This window comes from Sapajus apella, unplaced genomic scaffold (assembly GCF_009761245.1).
Source record: "Sapajus apella isolate SASKATOON/1434 unplaced genomic scaffold, GSC_monkey_1.0 scaffold41, whole genome shotgun sequence".
In the NCBI taxonomy this organism is placed as follows: domain Eukaryota; kingdom Metazoa; phylum Chordata; class Mammalia; order Primates; family Cebidae; genus Sapajus; species Sapajus apella.
In genome coordinates this window covers 18748046-18774406 of record NW_022436981.1, presented here as the reverse complement: position 1 = coordinate 18774406, position 26361 = coordinate 18748046, and the positions used below count along the sequence as shown (strand labels likewise).

The 26361-nt window shown below is 35.3% G+C and overlaps 1 protein-coding gene across 1 annotated transcript in view; it reads left to right on the top strand.

The window, feature by feature from the left end:
• Window positions 1-26361, top strand: part of LOC116565901 (protein eyes shut homolog) — a 774713-nt gene that overhangs the window by 408849 nt on the left and 339503 nt on the right. Inside the window, exons 12-13 of the mRNA XM_032299846.1 lie at window positions 20624-20816; window positions 21922-23685. Coding sequence (XP_032155737.1) covers window positions 20624-20816; window positions 21922-23685 — 1957 coding nt within the window. The remainder of the gene's footprint in view (window positions 1-20623; window positions 20817-21921; window positions 23686-26361) is intronic.

Sequence of the window (26361 nt, the reverse complement as noted above, 5' to 3'; positions counted from 1 at the left end):
TCTCTGAGCCTCAGTTTCTTCACTTTTGGCGTGAACACGTGGATGAATTGAAAGCTTGGCCATGCAGAAAATAACATTGTTAATCCATTGGAGAGTTGGGCACAGAATCTTAAATGCCCATACTTACAAACTGGTAGATCACTGTTCTTTTCTCCGCACCATGTATCTTATCCATTTATTTTTAAGATAGATAAATAAAGTAATATCAATTTATTTTTAAGATAAGTAACTATATATATATATATATATATATACACATATATATCTTTTGAGACGAGATCTTTCTCTGCTGCCCAGGCTAGAATGCAGTGACATGATCATAGCTCACTGCGGCCTCAAATTTCTGGGCTCAAGTGATTCTCCTGCATCAGCCTACTGAGTAGCTGGAACTACAGACATGTGCCCCCATAACCAGCCAATTTTTAAAAATATTTTTTGTAGAAATGAGGTCTCACTATGTTGCCCAGACTTGTCTGGAACTCCTGGCCTCAAGCAATCCTCCCCTTTCAGCCGTCTAAAATGCTGGAATTACAGGCATAAGCCACCATGTCTATACAAACATGTTAAGCTACTCTCTAAAATAAAAGCATAGACTGGATTCCAAAATCCATTCCAAAGTACTGCAACCTTGCCATGGTCTACAAGGCTGTGTACAATTTGGCCCCTTCCTGATAACTTCTCTAGCTTCACTTCCTCCTGTCTCCTACTATCTCTGTACGGTAGCCTCCTATTTAGGCTTCAGCTGCTCAAATATTCCTTCAAAATTCTGGCTGTGTGTCTTTGCCCATGCTACACTTTAACCTAGAATGATCTCCAGTCCTTCCTGCCCACTCTCCCAATTCTAGTTATCTTTTGGGTTTAGCATATATCTCTCTTTTTCAGGAAAACCTTGTGATATTCCCACAACAGATGCTTAGGCAACTTTTCTTAAACTATTTTCTGGAAGAGCTTTAGGAACACAGAAAAAGTGAGCAGAAAATACAGAGTTCTCATATACCCCTCCCTACACACGTGCACAGGCTCCCTCACTATCAACATCCCATGACATAGTGGTACATTTTCTTTTTTTTTTTTTTTTTTTTTTTTTTTTTACAATCAAACCTTTGTTGCATCATTATCACCCAAAGTCTGTAGTTTACAATAGAGTTCGCTCTTGGTCTTGTACATTCTTTGGGTCTGAAAAAATGCATAATAATATGTAACCACCATTATAGATACAGAATAATAATAATACCCTAAAAATCCTCTGTGATCCACCTGTTAATTCCTCTGTCCCTCCTCCACGTCTGGCCATCATCGATCTTTTTAGGATCTCCATAGTTTTGCATTTGTAGTGATGCCGTATAGTTGAAGTAATACAGTATGTCGCCTTTTTAGATTGGCTTCTTTCAGTTAATAATGGGGATTTAATGTCCTTCTATGTTTTTTTCATGGCTTTAGATCTCTTGTCAGGGCTGAATAATGTTCTGTTGTCCGGGTATACCTTGCTTTATCCATTTAGCCTACTCAAGTTTTTCTTAATTGTTTACAATCATGAATAAGGCTGTTATAAACATCTTGTGGAGGTTTATGTGTGAACATGTTTTGATTCATTTGATGCACATCAGGGCACACACTCACTGGACTATATAGTAATAGTGTGTTTACTTAGAAACTGCCAAACTGTCCTCTAAAATATCTGTACCATTTTGCCTTCCCATAAGAAATTACGCAGCATTTTATAATTTGTCCTCATTGCAATTACCAAAACTGTAATTCATCAATTATTTGTGTGGCCATCTATTTACTGTTTGACCAACTACTCTCACCTCTGTCCTCCTTCCCTATTCCTTTCTCCCTCTCTGGTCTGCTTTTCTCCTCTTCAATAAGTTCTACAGAAACAGGAGCTGCGCCCATATTACCTACTTCTTTCCTCCAGGAAGATGCCACATAGTAGACTTTAAATAAAATTGTGTTTATTATTATAAATGAACAAGAACATGAATGGATTACAGTTATTTGGTGTAAATCACAACTAAGCATAAGAATTTTGTGGAACAGTCTGTTGGATGCAATATCATAGGCTGTTCAAGATATGATGCATTGTTTTCTACAATATTTAGAGTGATTTAAAATATCACTTGGGCCATAAACTTCCATTAAAATGTTATTATTTATGAAGGAAGCCTAACTATTTGCCACATTAAATGTCTCAGATGCTTTACCTTAATGAACGTTTAAGACAATTTTGCGATGTAAAACTCATTATTTATCCCTGTTGTGATGATGAGGAAACAGATGTTCGTCGCTTATTCATAGGTAGCAAATGTTAGAATGTAGTTTGTCCAGTGAATTCAAACGCTGTATCCATGAGCACTATGTCAGAAAGTTTACACTCTGCAACCAAATACAGTTCTAGGTCTTCTCACTCTGAGCCATGCTCAGATTTCTTTTGGTGAACACAAGACTACATTAACTTATGTAAAGATTTAACTTATATATTCTGTTATGGCTTGAATGTTTGTATCTGTCCCACTCAAATTCATGTGTTGAAATTCTGACCCCCAAGACTATGGTATTAGAATGTAGGGCTTTGGGGAGATGATTCAGTCATGAGGGTGGAATACTCATGATTGGGATGAGTCCTCTTATAAAAAAGACGCAGATACCTAGATATTTAGTCTCTTCCAGCATATGAGGACATAGCTAGAAGGCACCGTCTGTGGGAAAGCCCAGATACTAAACATCCCTCAACTTGTACTTCCAAGCTTCCAGATCTATGAGAAATCAATTTCTATTATTTATAAGTCACCCAGTTTATAGTATTTTTGTTACAGCAGCCTGAACAGAATAAAGACGTGGTTCCTTCATTTTTTTTCCGTTTTTTTAACCACAATTTCTTTTTTTACATGCTTCTTACATTATAACAAATGGAACTGTGCATTTTACACCTGCTAACTTATTCTATAAATAATTAAATTCTGGCAAGGCAGTGGGAGGAAATATAACTTGCATCTATTGCAGTTTTGATGATAAAAGCCAATCTCTGTTTCTCTGCTTTTTCTGGCATTGCCACTGAGAAACGGCAGGGTTTTAGTGCTTCTCTTGTGGCTTATAAGTCTTTTTTTATTCATACAGAAAGCACCTGCTTTAAGCTTTTCCCCCCTTAATTAAAAATAAATGAAACTAAGAAAAGAGTCAATGTGTAGGAAGGAAGAAGACCTGTTGGTTGGTGCTTGCCATGCAGCTCAGGGATACTGACGTACAGCACAGTGTATTTTGCTTGCTACTTTTGATATGTTTTGGATATTAGGTGGTGTCCTTGTATGATAGTGTTTGAAATTTGGTTTTGTCTTATTTTCTGTAACTCTTTTCATGTCATTTGCACTTCAATTTCTCAAGTAAGGAGAGGGCTGTATGCATATTCAAAGATCCGCTTCAAAGACATTCTAACTATAAGGCTGATTCACTTCAATCTGAAAGGAGAAAGAAAAAATGTATTGCTACAGTATGTTTTAGAAAATGAGAGAGGCTTGAAAATGTTCAGAAGACATTCTTCTTAACGTTCTAAAATGAAGATGCCAACTTTATGTTTTTGATGATAGGCTAAAGAAAATGATAAAATGATCAGTGTATTCATTGGTTTGTGACAGACACACAACTGTGGCTATTTGGGTTGATACAGAATAATACTCCATGGGAGAAATGGATAAACAAATAAGAGGATATTTTAACGAATATGTGATGATAAAGGTATAAACACGAGATGCTATGGATGATAAAATAAAGGTATGCAGCGCAAATGTGTTTGCTCAGATTAGCTCAAGTAATAGTCCCTAAAGTAGGTCAAGTGGAGCAAGTACGCATGAATAAAAGGAGTTATTGTTCTAGGGATAACAAGTAGGAGTGCTTACAAGTTACTTTCAATGAGTGTGAATGGAAAGATGTAGGGTTATGTTTTTTAAAATATCCTTTATGACACATATTTTAGCACTGAATATGTATTATTGAACTTAAGGCCTAACAACTATTTAAGAATTTTTTTATGCTAACTAGTTCAAATTCATAGAGGTACAATATGTAAAAAACAATTATAGAATAGAAATGGGTAAGCAGCATAAAATGTAAACACATGAAATTACAGAAATTCAGAGGATGAAGACATTATTTCAAATGGAGGAATATAAAATGTTTCATGAAATAAATGTCTTTTCTCATGAGCAGTCAGTTGAACATTCTGTGACTAAGGAAAGCTTCCGTAAATTGTATAGATATTTGGTTGGGAGAAAAAGAAAGTTTTAAATTTCTACTTACCAGTTCTCAAAAATCAGTTGGGGTGTGCTGGGTTCATCTAATTGGTGACCCATTGATTTACCTATAGTGTCTGCTAATTTCATGCATTCGTACTAAAATAGTAGATAAGATCAGACAATTTGACTTCTGAAATGTTTCATGGTTCTTTTACTTGTATATACTCAGGGTTCTGCATCAGATATCAGCTTCTAGGACTGGTGAGTCATAAACAGTGGTCTCTGGGAAATATTTAAGATGTTCGATTTCAATGAGGTGAGAATTTAGAAAAAAACTATTCAGAGGATGCTATTGACAGTAGGACCACAGAGATTTAGTTATATTATATATAACTATATATATTAGTCACACTGATAATTTGTACCTGTAGTAATTATGAGTTATGAAATTGTTCTGATATGATGACTGACAGAGCACTTTCCTGATTTTATATTGTTATGTGGAGTTAAATCAAATACAAAGTACTTAAATTTAAATTAAAAGCAATGCTATTTCCAATAGGAACTAGGTCATGGTCAAGCAAATATCTTTAACGTTCAAACTATTTTTGCTTTTAAAACTCAATATCTGAAAAAGTAGTTAGTGTATAAGAAGGCTCTTGGTACCTTTTTGATTATGATCATGGATATTGAAAATAATTGACATGTAATTAAAATTAATCATTGTGAAAAGTCAAGAATATCCCATATATTTAAACTTTGGGGGTAACCTAAATAAGTTTCTCACAATGTTTTCAATAAGAAAAAAAAAATATTCAATAAGAAATAGCCAGTAACATTGTGTGGTAGGTTAAATTGTTTTACTTTTTCCTAAGAAGAGTGATAAACCAGTGATGACTGTTTGAATTTAGAAATGACCCGTTCCAACTTTTATTTTGAAACGTAACTCTAGCATGTATTTGGTACATAGTGAATGTGCTTTTGAGACCTTGCCTCTAAAACAATGCATCTTGACCTCTTGCCTCAACAATTTGCTGCAATATTTGTTGCCTGAACATCTGCCTGTAGTATTAACCTTGATTTCTGCCCTGAGCAATGCTTTCCATTTCCCTCTTTATTGCATCTTCTTTTGGATAGACTAGAAACACAAATGAAATTCAGTGCATTCCTTAAGACCCTTATTCTTCCATTCATTAGTCCACTAGAAGATCTCCCTGAAGATTAAAATTATATAGAAAATCAATGAACTTTTGCTTTCAGAAGCATTGCCACTGAAGCAAATCCACTGAAGATCTGGTAGCCAAATTAAATGAGATAAAATAAAATTATCCTTAAAGACTTTACTTCCAATTATCAGACACCAGGGAAGAAGTAACTGTTTCACATTTATATTGTTGTCACCCCATAAAACTTAGATGGAGCTTGTGTGCTCCTACTATATGGAAAATTTCACGAATTATTTACGTTTTTCAGACTTCATACGAATTTATAAAATTACGGACCCCTAGTTTTATTCATGGGCTATGATTTTCTTCTCTCTAACCTTAAAAAATATGAAAATAACTGATTTGAATTAATAATTAATTGATTGACAAAAAAGTTTTGAAAAGTTTGGGCCATAAGTGTCATGTTATCAGACAGAAACATCGTTATCATCCTCCACCAGGAAAAGACATTTTAAACTTTCATGACAGGACATTGTGGATAGCCTAGGAAAATAAATAAAACAATGTTACATTGCAGTGTCCTAGGCAATGACTCTCAGGAGTCGTTCTAGATGAATGAGTCTAAACTAAGAGAAAGACAGAGACAGATACAGAGAGAGAAAAGCACGTAAATTTGTTGCATCATGTTCTACCCAAAAATAAAAAGGAGAGAAATCATGCAGATTAGGGGAATGAGAACTTCTGTTGTGTGTTGTCAAGTTGTCATAAGGGTAGAAAAGAATACCAGCACTATATATATTCTCTTTTTTTTTTTTTTTTTTGAGGCAGAGTATTGATCTGTTGGCCAGGCTGGAGTGCAGTAGTGCTATCTTGACTCACTGCAACCTCTGCCTCCCTGGTTCAATCGATTCTCCCACCTCAGCCTCTGGAGTAGCTGGGATTACAGGTACAGACCACCACACCTGGATAATTTTTGTATTTTAGTAGAGACGGGGTTTAACCATGTTGGTCAGGCTGTCTTGAACTCCTGGCTTCGTGATCTGCCTGCCCCAGCCTCCCAAAGTGCTAAGATTACAGGCATGAGCCATCGTGCCTCGCCTATACCATGTGTATTCTTGAGAGCTCAGCCACCTTTTTGGTAGATGCTTGAGGCAGAGAAAACAAACATGCGTGCACACACACAACTATCCATTTATCCTTAGTACTATACACAGCCTAAGCAGAGGGATAATTCATGTGCTATGTAGTACTATTTATATACTCCATTAAGATAGACTCTGTATAGAGGACATGCATAGATCACTGTTCTTCAGATCTGACCACTGACTCACCGCCACAGAAACAGTTTGAATGACTGATGACCATTTACTCCTGGGAGCCCTATCACATATAGAAGACTACATGAAAGGGCTTTCCTTTTTGGAGTCTTAGGTAATATCTTTTTCAGATCACAGGGTTTATATGAGGCTGTACATGATTTTGATAAACAGCCTGCATGGTTTGGAAATCTGAGAGAGACTTCACCAGATTCCTCTAAAATTCTGAATCATTTCCTGTCTAATGGAGTTTTTCAAGAAGGGTGAAGTTATGTGTGTGCTCTTGAGATGCAACAGAGGTTTTTCAGGCACTTAGAGGTCTCCTGATCTCTTATCTCCCTCTTTTCACTTCAGCTCATTGTGTATCAGTCACAGTGAAACAAAATCTCTATGGGGTTATACCGTTGAAGAAGAAAAAGGAAGAGTAGCAGAAGCAGGATAAATATAAGAGAAGGATGGAGTAGAAGGGGAAGAGAGAGGAAGAAAAAGAAGGAAGGAAAAAGAAAAGCTAAATGAGACGAACTATTTTGTCCTGCGAGCTTTCTTATAAATCTTTCCATGTTTACAATATTTATCCTGAAAAGGGCTGGAGCTACCAGGTAGAGCAGCCTTTGAACCTGGAGGCACTACCTTGTGGAAGGTTAGCATCCATGATATCAGATATGCTAACATCCTAGCCTGTATAGTTCATCAGGAAATCCACCTAGCACAAGAGGCAATAGGATCTATTGTCTACCAGCTTGCATTTTTCCTCTAGTGACTTGCTAAGCAACCAGAAAAACTCACTCAGGGCTCTGTTTTTATTAGTCTCTAAAGCCTAGGCACTACCTGACACTCGTTTAAATGGGATAGTGGTAAATGGCTTTGGCTTACTTAGTTTTCCAATTGCTAAATTTTCAAATAATTTGCCAATTCTTTTGAGCTCATGGTAGCTCGGCAGCGTTAAGCATTTCTTAATGAAAGATCTTGGTAAAGGAGGGAAATGTCTCTTGACATGTTTAAATGTCATGGTGGTAAATGGCTTTGAGCTTACTTAGTTTTTCAATTGCTGATTTTTAAATAATTTACCAGTTCTTTTTAGCTCATGTTAGTTTGGCAGCATTAAGCATTTCTTAGTGAGATGCCTTGGAAAAGGGAAAAAATATTTCTTGGGTGTAGAGGACACAGAGAAGGAGTGTAATAGTTCTAACTGCACTTGCATTTCGTCTGTCATCTCTGGTTTCCAGATGGACTGTTCACATGATGTGGGCACTTATTTCTCAGAGTAAGCTTGATGACCCTCGTAACTCAAAACTGGCACCTGTTGAACTCTCAAATTTGGTTGGTTGGTTTTCTTGTAATATAAAGACATCTAAAGGGTCATTCTGTGTGTCAAATTTTAATTAAATTATGAGTAAAAATACATATATTTTGCCTGCTCAGCTATATTTAACCTAATTTATAGCAACAATTTTGTAAATACAGTTTTATATTCATTTAACAAACACTAATTGGTTAGCAGCATACAAATAGAGTGTTGAATACAATGCAGATTGGAATAAAGATAGGCTTCTACCTAGTGACATTTACAGTGTACTAGGAATGACATATAAATTAAGGCAGTAGAAAAACAAAACATAATTCAAACTGTATTTAGTAGTCAGAAGAAAAAGTTATTGTGACAGAAAAATAATGTAGATGGTAGAAAAGTTTTCTCTAAGGAAGAGACATTTAAGTTATAACCTGAGGGATAAAGAGAAATAATCCGAAGAAAGAGTGAGGATATGGATGTGGTGTTAGAAGTTCAGCATATACAAAGGTCATGAGGAAGAAAAGCTCTTGTCCTGTGTGGGACAGTAAAGATTGGATAATGGCAGTTGAGCACAGTAAGTGCAGTGGGGGCAAAGCCACAGAAGTGGCTGCAGAAGAAAGCAGGGCCAAATTAGGTCGAGAGTCAGAACAACAGCAATTAGTTTAAATTCTCTTCAAATTCTATTGACATATGTACTAACAAGTTTTTTCCAAAAGGGAAATGATGTGATCTTAACCAGGTTTTTAAAATATGTGCATTCTTCTGTAGCAGGAGCGGCTGTGAGAAGCAGAGCTCTCAAACACCAAACGGGGAAGGAAGGAGTTCATTACTACTACTATTATTATTATTATTATTATTATTATTATTATGACGGCCGGGAGCTGGGAGATGATTTGTCTAAGTAATCCAGATTGTCTAACAAAGAGAGGCTCTGCCTTTATATAGGCTTACGTTCTAGATATGACGCATGAAAGAATCTTAGGTTTACAGCCTTAGAAATCACAAGTGAAAGGGTTTTGGGTTTACAGTTTTAGAAATCACTTATGAAAGGGTCTTGGGTTTACAGCTTTAAAAATTACATGTGAAAGGTTTCTGGTCTCCAGATGGGGAAGCGGGGTGGGGGTTTGATCTTGTTTAAGTAAAAACAGTATCTTCCGGAGAGTTTCCCCAATACCAAGCTTGCTATTTACAGGAAGGTGATTCAGGAGGCGCCAGTAGGCCCGGCTTTTCTTCTATTGAAATGCAGTGTGGAAGTCAAGGGGGAGGTGATCCCAGATGCCTGAGTCTCCTTCCTCACTTCCATAAAGAAAGATCTAGAAGGAGGTTAAAAGTGGGAGTGAAGAAACCAGCTAGGCTCTAACAATTATTAACTAAAAAATAATGGTGACTTGATATTTGTGGCAAAGCAAATTCAGAGAAAAGGCTGGATTTGAAATATGTTATGAAAAAAATTAGCATGACATTGTCTTGAGTAGATGTGCGAGATATTAGAGACTAAACAACTGAGGACTTCTTTAGTGCAGTGATGATAATAAATTTCCTGTGATGCAACAGGTGGTTGGAAGAACATGTTAGAATGGAGGGACTAAATCAGCAGTATGATGCTGTACATGTTATGTTTAAGGTACCATGAGATATTTAAGTAATGATTTTAATAAGTAGTTGGTCATATAAGAATGTATTGCAGAGATGTGAGAAGTAGAGATATAATTTTGGGACTCATCAGTATACAATATCTTTATAGCCTTTTTGAATATGTGACAATACTTTTGGGTAGAATGGAGAAAAAAATGAATACTAAGCCATGGAAAGTTCCAAACTAGAGGCCACAAAGAGAAGGGGCCAACAGAGGAGACTGATAATGAATAGGAGAAAGAGGTAGAAGGTTAGCAAGAAACCACATTTTTTTGGAAGCTGGTAGTTAAGTATGTTCAATATTGTTGATGATTTAAATAAGATGAAGACGAAAATCTGTGCTTTGCGTTTAATAGCACAGTAGGATTTCCGACATTTCCCTGGAACAGTCCTAGTGGCAGGAAGAACAGCTTGAGGAAAGAATGAAAAGTTTAGATGATTTAATGAATATTTCCCTCAATACATTTGTCTAGGATAGGGAAAGAGAAATACATATGTACTTAGATAAATAAGTGTTTTTAATATGTTTCTCTTCGTTTTTTTCCAGTAAATGTTTACTGATCATCAAGTACATCAGTATGTGCCAACCATCATGTTAGTCTCTCCCATTCAGTGGAAAATGTAACATAGTTCCTTGTTTATAGGCACTGGTAGTATGCTGGAAAAGACATATAAATCAATTTGGCATGATAACAAAAATGCCATTAAAAACTGTAATTAGTACCCTATATATTGATTTTGTGTGGAAAAATCTTTTTAAAAAACTAAAATTAAAATATTTAGCCCAGTTATATAGCACAAAAATATCTTAATATTACCCATTCTAGAGAAAAGTATACTTAACATCTGATATTTGATTATTAAATGATTTTTTTATTATGGGAAATGACATCAATCTTCAGAATATTATTCCCACTGTCTGATTGCCACCTCCTTTGTCTTTTGTCTCCCAATCAAGTTAGATAACCAGATAGAGAAATAAACCATAAATCGTCTATAGAACACCAAATCTGTTAATATCTTAACAAGGAAAACAGAAACCATTTCTAACACTTAATAGAATTGGATATACAGGTGAAAAAAGAGAGCTGAAATTCAACCAGGGATTAGTGAGGTAAACAGAAGTCAGCAATGGCATGAAACCACTCCAGGTAGGCTGGAAAGACAAACTGAAGAGGAACAAGTCACCTGATGGATGCCGGGCTTTTTCTATATTATGTACTCCTTATTTCAAGTACAAAATAAGGATAAGCCACAACATTTTATCTTCCAGTGTTACTGCCAATAGAATGAAATATACTAATAGTTGACTGGTTTGTAAAGTCATTGAGATAATAGAAACCGTTATGCCCAAATCTTAAAACATGGTTTGTGATGATTAAATTTAATTGACACCGATGTTTGTTAAGTAGGCTGTCAGAGTAGAAGATTGTTTTAGGTTTATTACCTAAAATAAACAACTTTAGCATAGAACTGTTGATAACAAATCTTGACAGTGTTTGAGGTATCAAAAATATAGTATAGTGGTTTTAAGTGTGGGTTCTGGAGACGCACTTCTTGTTAAAAATCTTGGCTCTGCCATTTTCCAGCTCTATTACCAGAAAATTAGACAGGACTGTGGGATAACAGTTCTTTTCTTTAAGCCATACTTGTTTATTCTATTGAAACTATTTAATAAAAATTCTGCCTCAAGAGAGACTCATATTTTCACCTTGTTAATATCTGGTAATCAATAAACTTCTCAAATTTAATATATTTAAACAGAAATTGTGATCTACCCCCCAATCTGTAACTGGTCTTTAATTTAGTGAATTTGCTTGTCTTCCTTAATTTTTATTTTTATTTTATTGATAGGAATGTAAATTTACAGATGATTCTCTAAACTTCATTTATTCTCACCCCATACATCTAGTCCATCAGCATATATTATAAGCTCTGCCTTCCACATATATCCTGAATACAAACCTTGCTCACTGTATTCACCATTTCCACTCCAGTTAATTCTAAATGTTTCCCTTTCCTGGACCACTGCCCAATTCCCAAATATAAGCTGCTTTTATTCCCTTAAACCCAAACTCCACTGAGGGTCTGTTATCTACAGTAGCCTTTTTATAATATCATAAGATCATAACTTTTTTTATTTCAGATATTCCAGTAGCTTCCCATGAGTCTCAGAATCAATTCCAAATTCAGCAACAAACAAGTAAACAAACCTCGTTACCTGGTTTCTAATCATGTCTGTGACCTCACTTCTCCCTACATGACCTTTCCTTATTCTCTTCAACTGTCTGTCTTGCTTTTGTGTAAACAAACTAAGCATTTTCCTGCCTCCATGCCTTTGTACTGCCATTCTTTATGCCTTCAAAACTCTTTCCTCAAATATTCACATTAACTTAAATCCCTGTTCAGAGAGGACTTCCCTGGCCACTCCCTTCAAAACAGCACTTGCTGTTTTTCCTTATGTATTTTGGGATATTTTGTCTTAAAATCATTTATCACTAATTAATATTAATTCATATTTCTCTCCTAAAATACAAAGTATATAATGGAGAAACTTTGCCTGTCTTGTTGACCAGTTAATTTCCAACACTTAGTCACTGGCCCTTAGATAATGATCAATAAACATTTGTTGAGTAAAGACATAGAGGGCTATACAATGTCCATGTGAAAACCGATGACCATATTCTCTTAAAGCTGTAATTCAGAAGATCTTGTTTGCATGGTTTTGCTCAAACATAGATTTAGAAAGAAAATAATTTTTAAGTCGTGATGTTTCATAGAAATTACGATATCTTGGTACCTGTTTTTAATAAATATCAGTGATGCTGATGTTTATTAAATATCAAACAAGTAGCGTGCCTATCACAGAAAGTACTGAGTGCCTATCAGTACTTGTTTGAGGTGCTCAAACAAGTTTGATAGGCACTCAGTATTTGTTTGAGTGCCTACTCAGTATGCTATTTGTGATAGGCACTCAGTACTTGTTTGGCAGATAAATAAATGAGGAAAAGAGAGATAGATTAGTAAAACAAATTAACTATAGTAAGCATGAAGTTGAAAAAGAAATATTCAAGTTAAATATTTACTGAGTTAAAGCTAACTATTTGAAATTCCTATATTTGTCCTGTTAAATCAAGCAATTGAGAAAAAGAAATTCCCAACACTTTTTGAGATGTTTTCTTTTGGTTTTATTTTCTTGTAGGTATTAAAGAATATTAGAAATATCGGTGAGGCGAAGTTTTGCATGTATGCTATGACAATGACAGGTCCTGTAACAATAACCTCCAAAATTCGCTAGATTAATAGGAATATATATTCATTCAAATAAAGCTCAAATGAGTGTCTGATTTCAGCTACTGTCCTTTAAATAGAGATTTAGGAACCCAGGCTGTTTTCCGTTTTGGCTTCATTATCTTTAACATGTGTCTTCACAGATCACCCAGTGGGAAGAGGCTGGAGGTTCATACATAACAGACTTTCATGGATCAATCTAAAAGTGGCACACTTTATGATCATTCACATTGAATTGATTAGAACTAAGTCCTCAGTCATGAAGAGTGACTGAGACGTGTAATCCAAAAGTAGGAGGAAATAGCTTTAGCAAACCTGTATGAAACTTTGCCACGCACTTTGGGATTTAAGAATAACACAGAAATTTCTCTAGAAAGATTTGTATCGACATGCATTGGTGTAACTGGTCCTCATATATTATTTTATATATATATATTTTTTTTTAATTGCATTTTAGGTTTTGGGGTACATGTGAAGAACATGCAAGATTGTTGCATAGGTATACACATGGCAGTGTGATTTGCTGCCTTCCTCCCCATCACCTGTATCTGGCATTTCTCCCCATGCTATCTCTCCCCAACTCCCCACCCGCCGCTGTCCCTCCCCTATTTCCCCCCAACAGACCCCAGTGTGTGATGCTCCCCCCACTGCGTCCATGTGTTCTCATTGTTCAACCCCCACCTATGAGTGAGAACATTCAGTATTTGGTTTTCTGTTCTTGTGTCACTGTGCTGAGAATGGTGGTTTCCAGGTTCATCTATGTCTCTACAAAGTACACGAACTCATCGTTTTTGATGGATGCATACTATTCCATGGTGTATATGTGTCACATTTTCCCTGTCCAGTCTATTATCGATGGGCATTTGGGTTGGTTCCAGGTCTTTGCTATTGTAAACAGTGCTGCAATGAACATTCGTGTGCATGTGTCCTTATAGTAGAACGATTTATAATCCTTTGGATATATACCCAGTAATAGGATTGCTGAGTCAAATGGAATTTCTATTTCTAGGTCCTTGAGGAATCGCCACACTGTTTTCCACAAGAGCTGAACTAATTTACACTCCCACCAGCAGTGTAAAAGTGTTCCTATTTCTCCACATCCTCTCCAGCATCTGTTGTCTCCAGATTTTTTAATGATCACCATTCTAACTGGCATGAGATGGTATCTCAATGTGGTTTTGATTTGCATTTCTCTAATGACCAGTGATGATGAGCATTTTTTCATATGTTTGTTGGCCTCATGTATGTCTTCTTTGATAAAGTATCTGTTTATATCCCTCACCCACTTTTGAATGGGCTTCTTTGTTTTTTTTTCTTGTAAATCTGTTTTAGTTATTTGTAGATTCTGGATATCAGTCCTTTGTCTGATAGGTAGATTGCAAAAATTTTTTCCCATTCTGTTGATTGTCGATTCACTCTAATGACTGTTTCTTTTGCTGTGCAGAAGCTCTGGAGTTGAATTAGATCCCATTTGTCTATTTTGGTTTTTGTTGCCAATGCTTTTGGTGTTTTAGCCGTGAAGTCCTTGCCTATGCCTATGTCCTGAATGGCTTTGCCTAGGTTTTCTTCTAGGGTTTTTATGGGTTAGGTCTTATGTTTAAGCCTTTAATCCATCTGGAGTTAATTTTAGTGTAAGGTGTCAGGAAGGGGTCCAGTTTCTGCTTTCTGTACATGGCTAGCCAGTTTTCCCAACACCATTTATTGAACAGGGAATCCTTTCCCCATTGCTTGGTTTTTGTCAAGTTTGCAAAGATCAGATGGTTGTAGATGTGTGGCATTGCCTCCAAGGCCTCTGTTTTGTTCCATTGGTCTATATCTCTGTTTTGGTTCCAGTACCATGCTGTACTGGAACCAAATTTTGATTACTATAGCCTTGTAGTATAGTTTGAAGTCTGGTAGTGATGCCTCCAGCTTTGTTCTTTTTGCTTAGAATTGACTTGGTTATGCGGGCTCTTTTGGTTCCATATGAAGTTTAAGCTGTTTTTTCCCAGTTCTCTGAAGAAGGTCATTACTACTCAATGAAATAAGAGAGGACACAAACAGATGTAGAAACATTCCTTGCTCGTGGTTAGGAAGAAGCAGTATCATGAAAATGCCCATACTGCCCAAAGTAATTTACAGATGCAATGCTACCCTCATAAGGCTACCAATGACCTTCTTCACAGTAGCTGGTCTTCTTATGAATGCATTAATATATTGAATAGATAAGAGAAAGAAAGAAGGTCAAATAGTTATGATCTACTTGAAGGACCATTTAATACATTATACAAGTTGTTAATTTCTAGTACTTAGAGAACATAAACAGACATTTGCTTTCAAGTTCAAAATGGAGAAAATAAGTTTGCCTTTGGGAGTTAAACTCCAAGAACAAAACACAATGAATGTGAGCCTAGGCATGCAATATAAGAATGAGAAATTATGGCTTCCTGTCTGCTGAACTTAAGTGTAACCTGGAATAATGAATGTGGTAATATACCCAATGATTTAGTAGTCCACATTATTAGAGAGCATATGAGAATCATAGAGAAAATGTTGGCAATACCAGTATAAACTTGCATAAGGATAGATAGCTTTACACAAGGAGCAAATATTCCAGACCTATTAATGAGATCATTCTTATGGTAATATCTTAATCTTATGTCATTAAATGTTTGAATTGCCTAATTCTACATGTTCTGATATATAGTGCCCATTGAGGAAACCTGTTATTGTATATCTATGCTGACACAGAGAGCGGGTTGTTGATCTTGAGGACTTTGAGAGTTCCCTGATTCTGTGATGGGAATTTTGCAAGGTAATTAATAATGGATTCTGATTGTGATTTGGGAGAAAACTGCTGACCAGGGCCATGAAAGTATTTATGAACTGTGTAACAGCTACATTTTATGGCAAGCTGGTATGTTGGCATTCTGATCTCTACCCTAGTTTTATGTACATTTCTATTAATCTGTAAAGTCTTTGCAGGGCTTGTTTCTTACCTTAGAGTGGAGAAAAGAAAAAAAAAATCACTGAGTCTTTAAGGTGTGGAATCATATTCCATTATTTTTCTTGCTGTTTCTTCTATTCATTTCTAACGTCTCCTTTTACGGTTCTCTCTTTTTTCTTAATTTACATGCATTATTTATTCGTTAGGGTTATGGATCCTATGGATCCTGTGTTTTTGCTATAGATATTTTTCCATTTAATATTTAGGTTTTTATACATAAACACTTTATTGTTCTTTTGTTCTTTTATTTTTAGTTGAGGTGTAGTTGTACATATTTATGAAATACAGAGTAATAGTTCAATGTATGTATACATTGTGTGAGGATCAAATCAGGGTATTAGTATAATAGTGAAGATATCTTTTTTTGTTGTGAACATTAAAATTTTCGCATTTTGCTTTTAAAAAATCTGTATCAAATTAATGGTTACAAAAGCAATTTTATTACATGGTTTATGGTATAGTAACGAAATCTGGGATTTTAGTGTATCCATCACTCCAATAACATACATTGTACCCATAAGTAGTATCTCATTATCTACCTCCATTGTCCTCTGCTGCCCTTCTAACTCTCCAGTGTTTATTTTTCCACACTCTATCCATGTGTACACATTATTCAGCTCCCACTTGTAACTGAGAACCTGTGGGTGTTTGCCTTTCTGAGTCTGGGTTGTTTCAGTTTGGATAATGACCTCCAGTTCCATCCACGTTGCTGCAAAACACCTGACTTAATTCTTTTTATGTGGCTGAATAGTATTTCATTGTGTATATATACCGCAGTTTTCTTGACCCTGTCTTCACTGATAGACATTTAGGCTGATTCCACATCTTTGCTATTGTGAATGGTGCTGTTATAAACATGTATCTTTTTAATATAATAATATTTTTCCTTTGGAGGTATACCCAGTAGTGGGAATGCTGGATTGAATGGTAGTTGTATTTTTAGTTCTTTGAGAAATCTCCATACTGTTTTCCATAGACACTGTCCTAGTTTACTTTCCTACCAAAAACGCTTAAGGGTTCCCTTTTCTCTGCATCCTTGCCAATATCTTTTATTTTTTGCCTTTTTAATAATAACCATTCTAACTGATATAATGTGGTATCTCATTGTGGTTTTAATTGGCGTTTCTCTGGTAATTAGTGACATTGAGCACTTTTTCATATGTCTGTTCGCCATTTGTATGTCTTCTTTTGAAAAAATGCCTTTTCATGCCCTTTGTCCACTTTTTTTGATAGGGTTGTAATTTTTATTGTTGAGTTGTTTGATTGAGTTCCTTGTAAAATTCTGAATATTAGCTTGCTGTTGGATGCATTGTGTGAAAATATTTTCTCTGATTCTGTGGGTTATCTGTTCATTCTGTTGATTGTTTCCTTTTCTGTGCTGAAGCTCCTTAGTTTAACTCAGTTCCATTTGTCTATTTTTGGTTTTGGTGCTTGTGCTTTTGAGGTCATACCCATAAAAGTATTTGCCTATACCGGTGTCCTGAGGCATTTGCCCTGTGTTGTCGTCTAGTAGTTTTATTGTTTGGGGTCCTGTGCTTAAGTCCTTAATACATTTTGAGTTGGTTTTTGTATATGGTGAGAGATGGGAGTCTAGTTTTATTCTTCTTTATATGAATATCAAGTTTTCTCAGAACTGTTTATTTTTATTTATTTATTTACTTATTTTTGAGACTGAGTTTTGCTGTGTTGCCTAGGCTGAAGTGTAGTAGTGCGATCCCAGCTCACTACAACCACCTCCTCCCTGATTCTAGCAATTCTCTTGCCTCAGCTTCCCGAGGAGCTGGGATTACAGGCACATGCCACTACGCCAGGCTAATTTTTTTTTTTTTTTTTTTTTTTTTAGTAGAGATGGGGTTTCAGCATGTTAGCCAGGATGGTCTCTGTCTCCTGACCTCAAGAGATCTGCCTGCCTCAGCCTCCCAAAGCTGGGATTACAGGTGTGAGCCACCACGCCCAGCATCTCAGAACTATTTATTGAAGAGAACCTTCTTTCTCTAATGTCTGGTGTCTCTGTCAAAAATCAGCTAGCTGTAAATATGTGGACATATCTCTTTCTTTTTTATTCTGTTCCATTGGTCTGTGTGTCTGTTTTTGTACCAATACCATGCTGTTTTAAGTTACTATAGCTTCATAGTATAATTTAAAGTCAGAGAGTCTGATGCTTTCAGCTTTGTTCATTTTGCTTAGGATTGCTTTAACTATTGAGAATCTTTTGTGATTCCATACGAATTTTAGGATTTTTTTCCCTATCTCTGTGAAAAATAACATTGGTATTTTGATAGAGATTTCTTTGAATCTGTAGATCACTTTGAGTAGCATGGTCATTCATATAGTTTGAATATTTGTCCCTGCCCAAATCTGATGTTAAATTACAATTCCCAATACTGGAGGTGTGGCTTGGTGGGAGGAGTTTGGATCATGGGGGTGGATCCCTCATCCCTTTCTGCTGTTGTCACAATAGTTGGTGAGTTCCTATGAGATCTGGTTATTTAAAAGTGTGTGTCTTCTCCCCATCTCCTCCCCAGCTCAGTCTCTCCCTCTTCCTCTATCTCTATTGCTCCTGCTTTTGTCATGCAATGTGCCTACTTCCTCTTCATCTTCTGCTATGACTGTAAACTTTCTGGGCCTGCCTTAGAAGACCAGCAGGTGCCAACACCATTCTTCCTCTAAAGCTTGCAGAACTGAGAGCCAATTAAACCACTTTTCTTTATGAATTACTGAGTATCAAGTATTTCTTTATAGCAGTATGGATGGCTTAATATGGTCATTTTAACAATACTGATTCTTCTGATCCATAAGTGTGGAATATCTTTCCCTTTATTTCTGTCCTCTTCGATGTCTTCCATCAGTGTTTTGTGGTTTTCCTTGTAGAGCCCTTTCACCTTCTTGATTAAATTTATTCATATGTATTTGTTTTGTATGCCTATTGTGACTGGGATTGCTTTTTTATTTTCTTTTTCAGCTAGTTCATTATTGATGTATGGAAACACTGCCAATTTCTGTATGTTGATTTTTTTATTTGACAATTTCACTGAATTTATTCATTAGCTCTAAGAACTTTTGTGGTGGAGTTTTTAGGGTTTTTTTTATATATAAGATTATGTCGTCTGCAAGGAGAGTCAATTGGAATTCCTCTTTTCTAATTTAAATTTCCTTTACTTCTCTCTTGTTCCTAATTGTTCTTGTTGGCACTTCCAGGACAATAGAAAATAATAGCAGTGAAAGTGGGCATCCTGTCTTTTTACTGTTCGTAGGAGAAAGACTTTCTGCTTTGGTCTGTTTAGTATGATTTCAGTTGTGGGTTTATCATTTGTGACCTTCATTGTGTTAAGGTATGTTTCTTCTATTGCAAATTTGTTGAGAGTTTTTATGAAATGTTGTTCAATTTTATCAAATATGTTTCTGCATCTATTGAGACATTTATATAGATTTTGTCCTTGACATTGATGAACGATAAATCACATTTATTTATTTGCATACATTGAGACATCCTTGCATCCCTGGGATCAATCTCACTTGATAGTGTATTACCTTTTGATGTGTTGTTGTATTGAGTTTGCTAAGGTTTTGGGGAGAGCTTTTGCAACTGGGTTCAACAGTGATACTTGCCTGTGGCTTTTTAGATGTTCTTATCTAGTTTTGGTGTCAGGGTAATGCTGGCCACATAGAATGAGTAAGGAAGTATTTCCTTCTCTTCAATGTTTTATAATAGCTTCAGAAGAGTTGGTGCTAGTTCTTTTCTAAAAGTATGGTAAATTTCAGCAGTAAAGCCATCTGGTCATGGGCTTTTCTTTGTTGAGAGAAGCAGTTATCTAACATCAGGAATCATCTGACATTTATACAAACCTTTTGATGAGAGTTGAAAGTGATTACAGAATATGGAACTGTGAAACCACTACCTACATCTGAAACAAGACTTAAGTATTCTGCAAATTAGATGTAATATTGAACACCAAAACAGGGATGCCTATTAAGTATGTCTTTAGTATTAGGAAATAGACATGTATTTGTATTTTTATTTTAAAATCATTTTGAAATATTATTATCTTACAAATAAAAATGATTCATATAGTATTACTAGCTTTTAACTCTACATTTATAAAAATATCTCTCTGGTCCACTTGTACTTATTTACACAGCATCACAATTTTCTTTCACAGATTCTTCATGTGAAAGCTATTTTACAGGATATGGTAGAAATAGCCTATTTATGTCAAACTAAAACATGTAAAGATCATTCCTACTGTAAGCCAATACAAATTAAAATGATTTACAAATCACAAGAATATGTTTTCAATTTTCTGTTGTAGACACTGCATTTTACATTAGTTTCCAACTAAATATGACTTTTAGAGCAGAAAAGTTTTAAAATTTGTAAGGTAACTTTTTATATCCGCATTAATTACCATACAGTACAAATTCCTCATTGGAAACTATCCTAAAAACAACTGTGAAATAGTATTTTGAATTAATATTCAAGGAATTAAGAATAAATTTGGGCATTAAGCTGTGCATATCTCAAAAGAATTGGGTCAATTTTGAAGTAAGGGTAAAATTTACTGTAGAGATTTAATTTTCAAGTTAACTATTTTATTTGAGCTGTCCAGTGTGTCAAAGAAAATGCAAATGGATCTCAAAACAAACTTTAAAATTTCTCTCAGGAACAAAGAAACTGAGCTTAATTTCATTACTATAATTGTCATTTGCAGACCTGCTCCATTGGGCTTCTTTGTGATGATGAAATAAGGAGAATTAGCTGTTTACCTCCCATCTTTCAAAGAACAGATGCCATTTTCACACAGACATATACAGTTCCCCCTTCTGAGACTTTGGTCAGTAGCTTTCCATCTGTAAAGGCTATAAGAATATCGACCATAATGGACACTTACCCAGTTGATCAAGGTAAGTAAAAGTGAGTAAGATATTAAGAAGTTTGAGGTTGAAAAAGTTGTGCTGTAAAAGCATATTTTCTGAGTTATTTAAATCTTTTTTTCTAAGATTCATTCATTCTTTTTATAAGTATAAAATTGAGCATTATTGGTTGTGTGTCCTATTTTATATTTTGTTTTAAGCAATGTCATTTTCTAATAGCATTTCTGGATCAGTAAAAAAATGTGAATTAACAGTTTCTATTTAGCTTGTAAATTTTGATAGACAATTGGACCTCAATCCCAGCACACTTCCTTGTGCTACTTGCCTCAATGTCTTTAATTAATATTCTCTGAGTAATTAATGTAATTTTTATATTCCTATCAAATTATTTGACTAACACTGAGATAAAAGATATTTGCTTATTTTCCTATTGTGAATTATTTTAACAACTTGAAGCTGTTTCTTACATGTCCTATTATTTAACTTTCTAAATCAAGTGATGTCATATTATAAACAGTACATTGTACATTAAATTTCAGATTTACTCTTCATGTAGTCAGTGTCATGTATGATAGAGTAAAAATTATAGCTCTTAATAAATTTCTTGTTTAAGAAAAGATAACTGAGAGGTATTGGAAATTCTAAATAGAAAGGTATCATTTCTAATTTTTGTCTATGTAATTTCTATTTTAAAGAATTAAATTTAAATAGAGTGTTATCTAATAAAAAGAAGAACATTTTGTCTCTTGAAAAGGTAAAATAATATTTTAAACGTTTCTAACCTGATAGGTCAAATATTCATTGGTTGTGTCAGTGACAAGGAAGTGTAATTTTTCATGTTTTCTATTTCAAAAGAGTCATTTAGTTGGGAATATGTGAATTATGTTTAATGTCACTTGTTCTGATGTTAGCCCTCCCATGGAGTGTGAATAATAAGAATCTTTGCATTTATGCAATTTGTGAAGTCATTAAACATCCTCATAAACTTTTATTAGAAATATGATTTACAGACCATATTTGTCTGCATATAATGGATGTGAAGTGGCTGTACAATTTGCTGAAGACTTAGCCCAGAGCCAAAGGTGTTCATTTTTCATTCATTTTTCTAATTTTTTTTCACTTTTCCTTTTTGTAGGTCCAAAACAGACAGGTGTTGTCAAGCATAACATTCTCCCAACTACGGATTGGGCTACTTTAAGAACGAGCACATCCTTGGAAAGCTACTTACTCGAAGAATTGATTGTCACTAGAGAGCTTTCAGTAAAACATAGTCTTCTTTCTTCCACAGATGTTTCCTCTTCCCGATTTCTAAATTTTGGTATTCATGACCCAGCACAAACTGACCAGGGCAAAACATCTGTATCAAATATGCCTGTTCTAACTTCAGCAGCCACACTAGGTTTCTTTCTCTCTGATAGGAGAGCAAGGACCCCATTTATCATGTCTTCCTTAATGACAGATTTTATTTTTCCTACGCAATCTTTATTATTTGAGAACTATCAGACTGTTGCTTCATCTGCTACCACAATGACTTCAGTAATTAAAAGCATTCCAGGGGCTGATATGAAGTTAAACAGGCACTCATTACTCTCCCGTGGATTCCTGCTTACAGCTGCCTCCATAAGTGCAACTCCACTTGTCTCTAGGGGGGCTCAAGAGGATATTGAAGAATATTCAGCTGTTTCTTTAATTTCAAGAAAAGAGCACGGGAGATTGCTGAGCTCCTCGATGCCTGCCATTTTTCCTGCTAAGATAATTATATCTAAACAGGTAACCATCTTAAACTCATCAGCCTTGCACCGATTTGGTACAAAAGCCTTCATTCCCAGTGAATATCAGGTTATTACTGAAGCTTCAAGCAACCAGAGACTCACAAACATCAAATCACAGGCTGCTGATTCTTTAAAAGAATTAAGCCAAATATGTGCAACATGTTCTATGACTGAAATAAAATCCTCTCATGAATTCTCAGATCAAGTTTTGCATAGCAAACAGTCCCACTTTTATGAGACATTCTGGATGAACTCAGCGATATTAGCCAGCTGGTATGCACTAATGGGAGCTCAAACTATCACTTCTGGGCATTCATTTTCTTCTGCTACTGAAATAACACCATCAGTGGCATTCACAGAAGTGCCATCTTTATTTCCTTCTAAGATGAGTGCAAAAAGAACAATTTTATCTTCATCCTTGGAAGAATCCATTACCCTATCAAGTAATTTGGATGTTAATTTATGTTTGGAGATGACTTGTTTATCCATTGTCCCTTCACAAACTGTGTCTTCAGACTTGATGAATTCTGATTTGGCTTCACAACCAACTTATGATCAACTGTCAGTATCAGAAAACATTTTAAAACTATTGAGAGTAAGACAATATGGCATAACTACGGGACCCACTGAGGAACTAAATCAAGATAGCTTATTGGACATGGAAAAATGTAAAGGATCTCATACACCGTTCAAACTTCACCCAAGTGATAGTTCTCTGGATTTTGAGTTAAACTTACAAAGTCATCCAGATGTCACTTTAAAGACATATTCAGAAATTATACATGCAAATGACGTCAAAAATAATCTTCCACCATTGACAGGTTCATTTCCTGATTTTTCAGAAGTATCCACCAATGTTGCATTTTACTCAGTTTCAGCAACTCCAGCACTTTCAGTACAGACTTCCTCCATGTCTGTAACTAGGCCAGATTGGCCAGATTTTACAAATTATATGACCTCTCTTAAAAAAGACATCAAGAATTCTTCAGAATGGTCCAAATGGGAACTTCAGCCTAGTGTGCAGTATCAGGAATTTCCTACTGCCAGCCGTCATCTTCCCTTCACTAGATCTCTTACTTGGTCTTCACTGGAATCCATTCTGGCACCTCAACAGCTGATGATTTCTGGTGAGTTTCTTAGTTTCTGTTCAGTAAACTTTTAGAAATGAGTTTCTTTTCTATAGAGAAGAAAGAGCCTGTCATGGTCACCAGGTGCTCTAAACAGTCTCGTAATCAGGGCAGCAGTCAGTTCAATGGAGAAGGCACCTGCTGTTGTACCTGACACAGATGGTTATTCTTTATGCACTGTCACAAAGGCTACCAGATCAATACAGTAGTAGGTTGGAGACAGCTATACTGCTGGCAAGCAATCAGAAACTGAACTAGTTCAATTCATTACAACAGATCTTTCAAAGTTTAGAAATAACTTTTATTCTCATTTCTTGAAATAGCTTCTTTGTCAGGTTGAACACAATGTAACATACTCTTTTTAACGTTGTCTTCAGTTCTGGCATTTTTTAATATGGGAAAGATGAAATCACTGGAACTTTATTGAGATTTCCTATCCTCTATGGCATGTTATATCATTGTTAAATTTAAAATTGTGGTGTTTCATTTTACATGATTCAGAATATAAGTTAATTCCATGTCTTCTATTTAACAAAAGTACTATACAAAAATTGAAAGAGATAATAGCATCTGTGAATTTGAATTCAGAGTCTTCATATATTAATGACAATCCAGTTTTCTTAGATAACATTTGTTACTTTAAAGCACATTTGAAATCACCATTCTCTTCTTTCCTTTTAATTGCTATCAAATTGGCAAGGATGTAAAAAAGGGAAAAAATTTAAAGAATTGCATTTATCAGAAAGAGAAAATTCTTCATTATTTAAAGACGTTCTATCTTGTGGAATTTTTAAGTGTTACTTTGTGGCAGTGAAATTAATTTTCCTTTGATAAAATGTTTACTGTTTTTATGTTTGTATATGTATGGGTGTGTGGTTTTGCTTCACATATTACGTCAACCTTTAAAAGGCTTTATGTGTGTAATTTATGACTGAAAATTCAGTAACATGAAAGAACAAGTCATTCTGTTTGGTGATATATTCAATATGCTATAATTTTCTCTACACAATTTCTTAACATGATAAATTAATTGCAAGTTGAAATGTAGTATTCTCCTTGTATGTTTACAGGCTAATAGAGTGTGGTTTAGCTGATATGACCCATAGACAATGCCTAATATGTCTTTTCTCATATATAAGGTTCTTGGTAAATGTAGCAGAATTAAAATGTATCGCAAATAATTTACCTCCTAACCACCTCTTAGAAATAATCGGGACACTAATTCTTTATGACCAGGAGATAAAACTTTAAGTTTGGTCTTCTTGAACATAATCCTGCTACTTTTCACTTTTCCAATCCTTCATTCCCATTGCAACTTTTCTTTGATTATTTTGACCTCACCCACATCTCCTAATCTCCTTCCAGTTTTTCTTGCCTTCCCAATCATTTTGTCATCATAATACATCATTTGCAATGGATTTGTTGGCATTCTCCAATATGTTCATCAGGGTCACATCGGTGAATAAACACACTCCAATTGGGTATTTATGGAGAGTTTAATAGAGTGATTATTTACTAAAATGTGGGCACAGTTTAAATAAATCTAAGGATAGTATGGTTCTGAAGAGACCAGTAATGGCAAAACATAGTTACCAGCCTTGGGCCTAAAGAAACAGAGGATGATGGTTTCCAGGTTCATCCATGTCTCTACAAAGGACACGATCATTCTCAGCAAACTGACGAAAGAACAGAAAATTAAACACCGCATGTTCTCACTCATAGATGGGTGTTGAACAATGAGAACACATGGACACAGTGAGGGGAGCATCACACACTGGGGTCTGTTGGGGGGAAATAGGGGAGGGACAGCAGGGGTTGGGGGGTTGGGGAGAGATAGCATGGGGAGGGAAGTAAGACATAAGTAATCCAATGCGAACAGACAGGGAGGAGACTAAACGATACCAGACAACCCCTTTCCTGTTGGCTTCCAGTCTTCTGCAGGGGCTTCTTATTAACCAAACCTGGTCAGTAGCTAGAGGCTGAAGCCAGTCCTTTGACCTGATCTCCAGTGTTTTCAGGGTACAATAAACAAGGGTGGAAAGACGATTTGAAAGAGCAAATGTTGATATATTAGGTTTCTACATTTGTCAATTCCCAGCTTATATTTTGTCAAAATTCATAATGTCTTGTTTCACTAAAAATCTTATGGATTTCCTTAACTAGGATCTTAATTCTTTTAGGCTATCCTAATTAATTTTGAACTGGCTTCTTAAAATTTTCATCACAGTGATTATTTTAATTTTTTTCTAATATTTCTTAGCGTGAATATCATAACCATCTTATTTGTTTAGCAAATGAACTTAGTTTTAAATTCTCAACTGACAAATACCATCTAGTCTAATTAGCCTTATTTCCAGACTCCATCTTAAAATTAGCAGTGAAGGAAAGGAAAATAAGAAGCCTTGGTGATACAATTGTTCCAGAGCTCTATGCTTAAAAGCCTATTCCTTATCCATGGAATTACTTTCACACCTTGTCAAAACTCAATTGATGTATGATATACATGTGGGTAAACTTCTGCAGTCTTAGTTTTTTTCCTGTTAGTCCATATGTCTTTCTTTTACCCAATTCCAAACTGTCTTGATTACTGTAGTATTTTCTTCTTTTAAAATTGTTTTTCACAATGTAGATGCAGATGTTTTCATAGTGGTCATTGTTTGGTATCCATGAAAGATT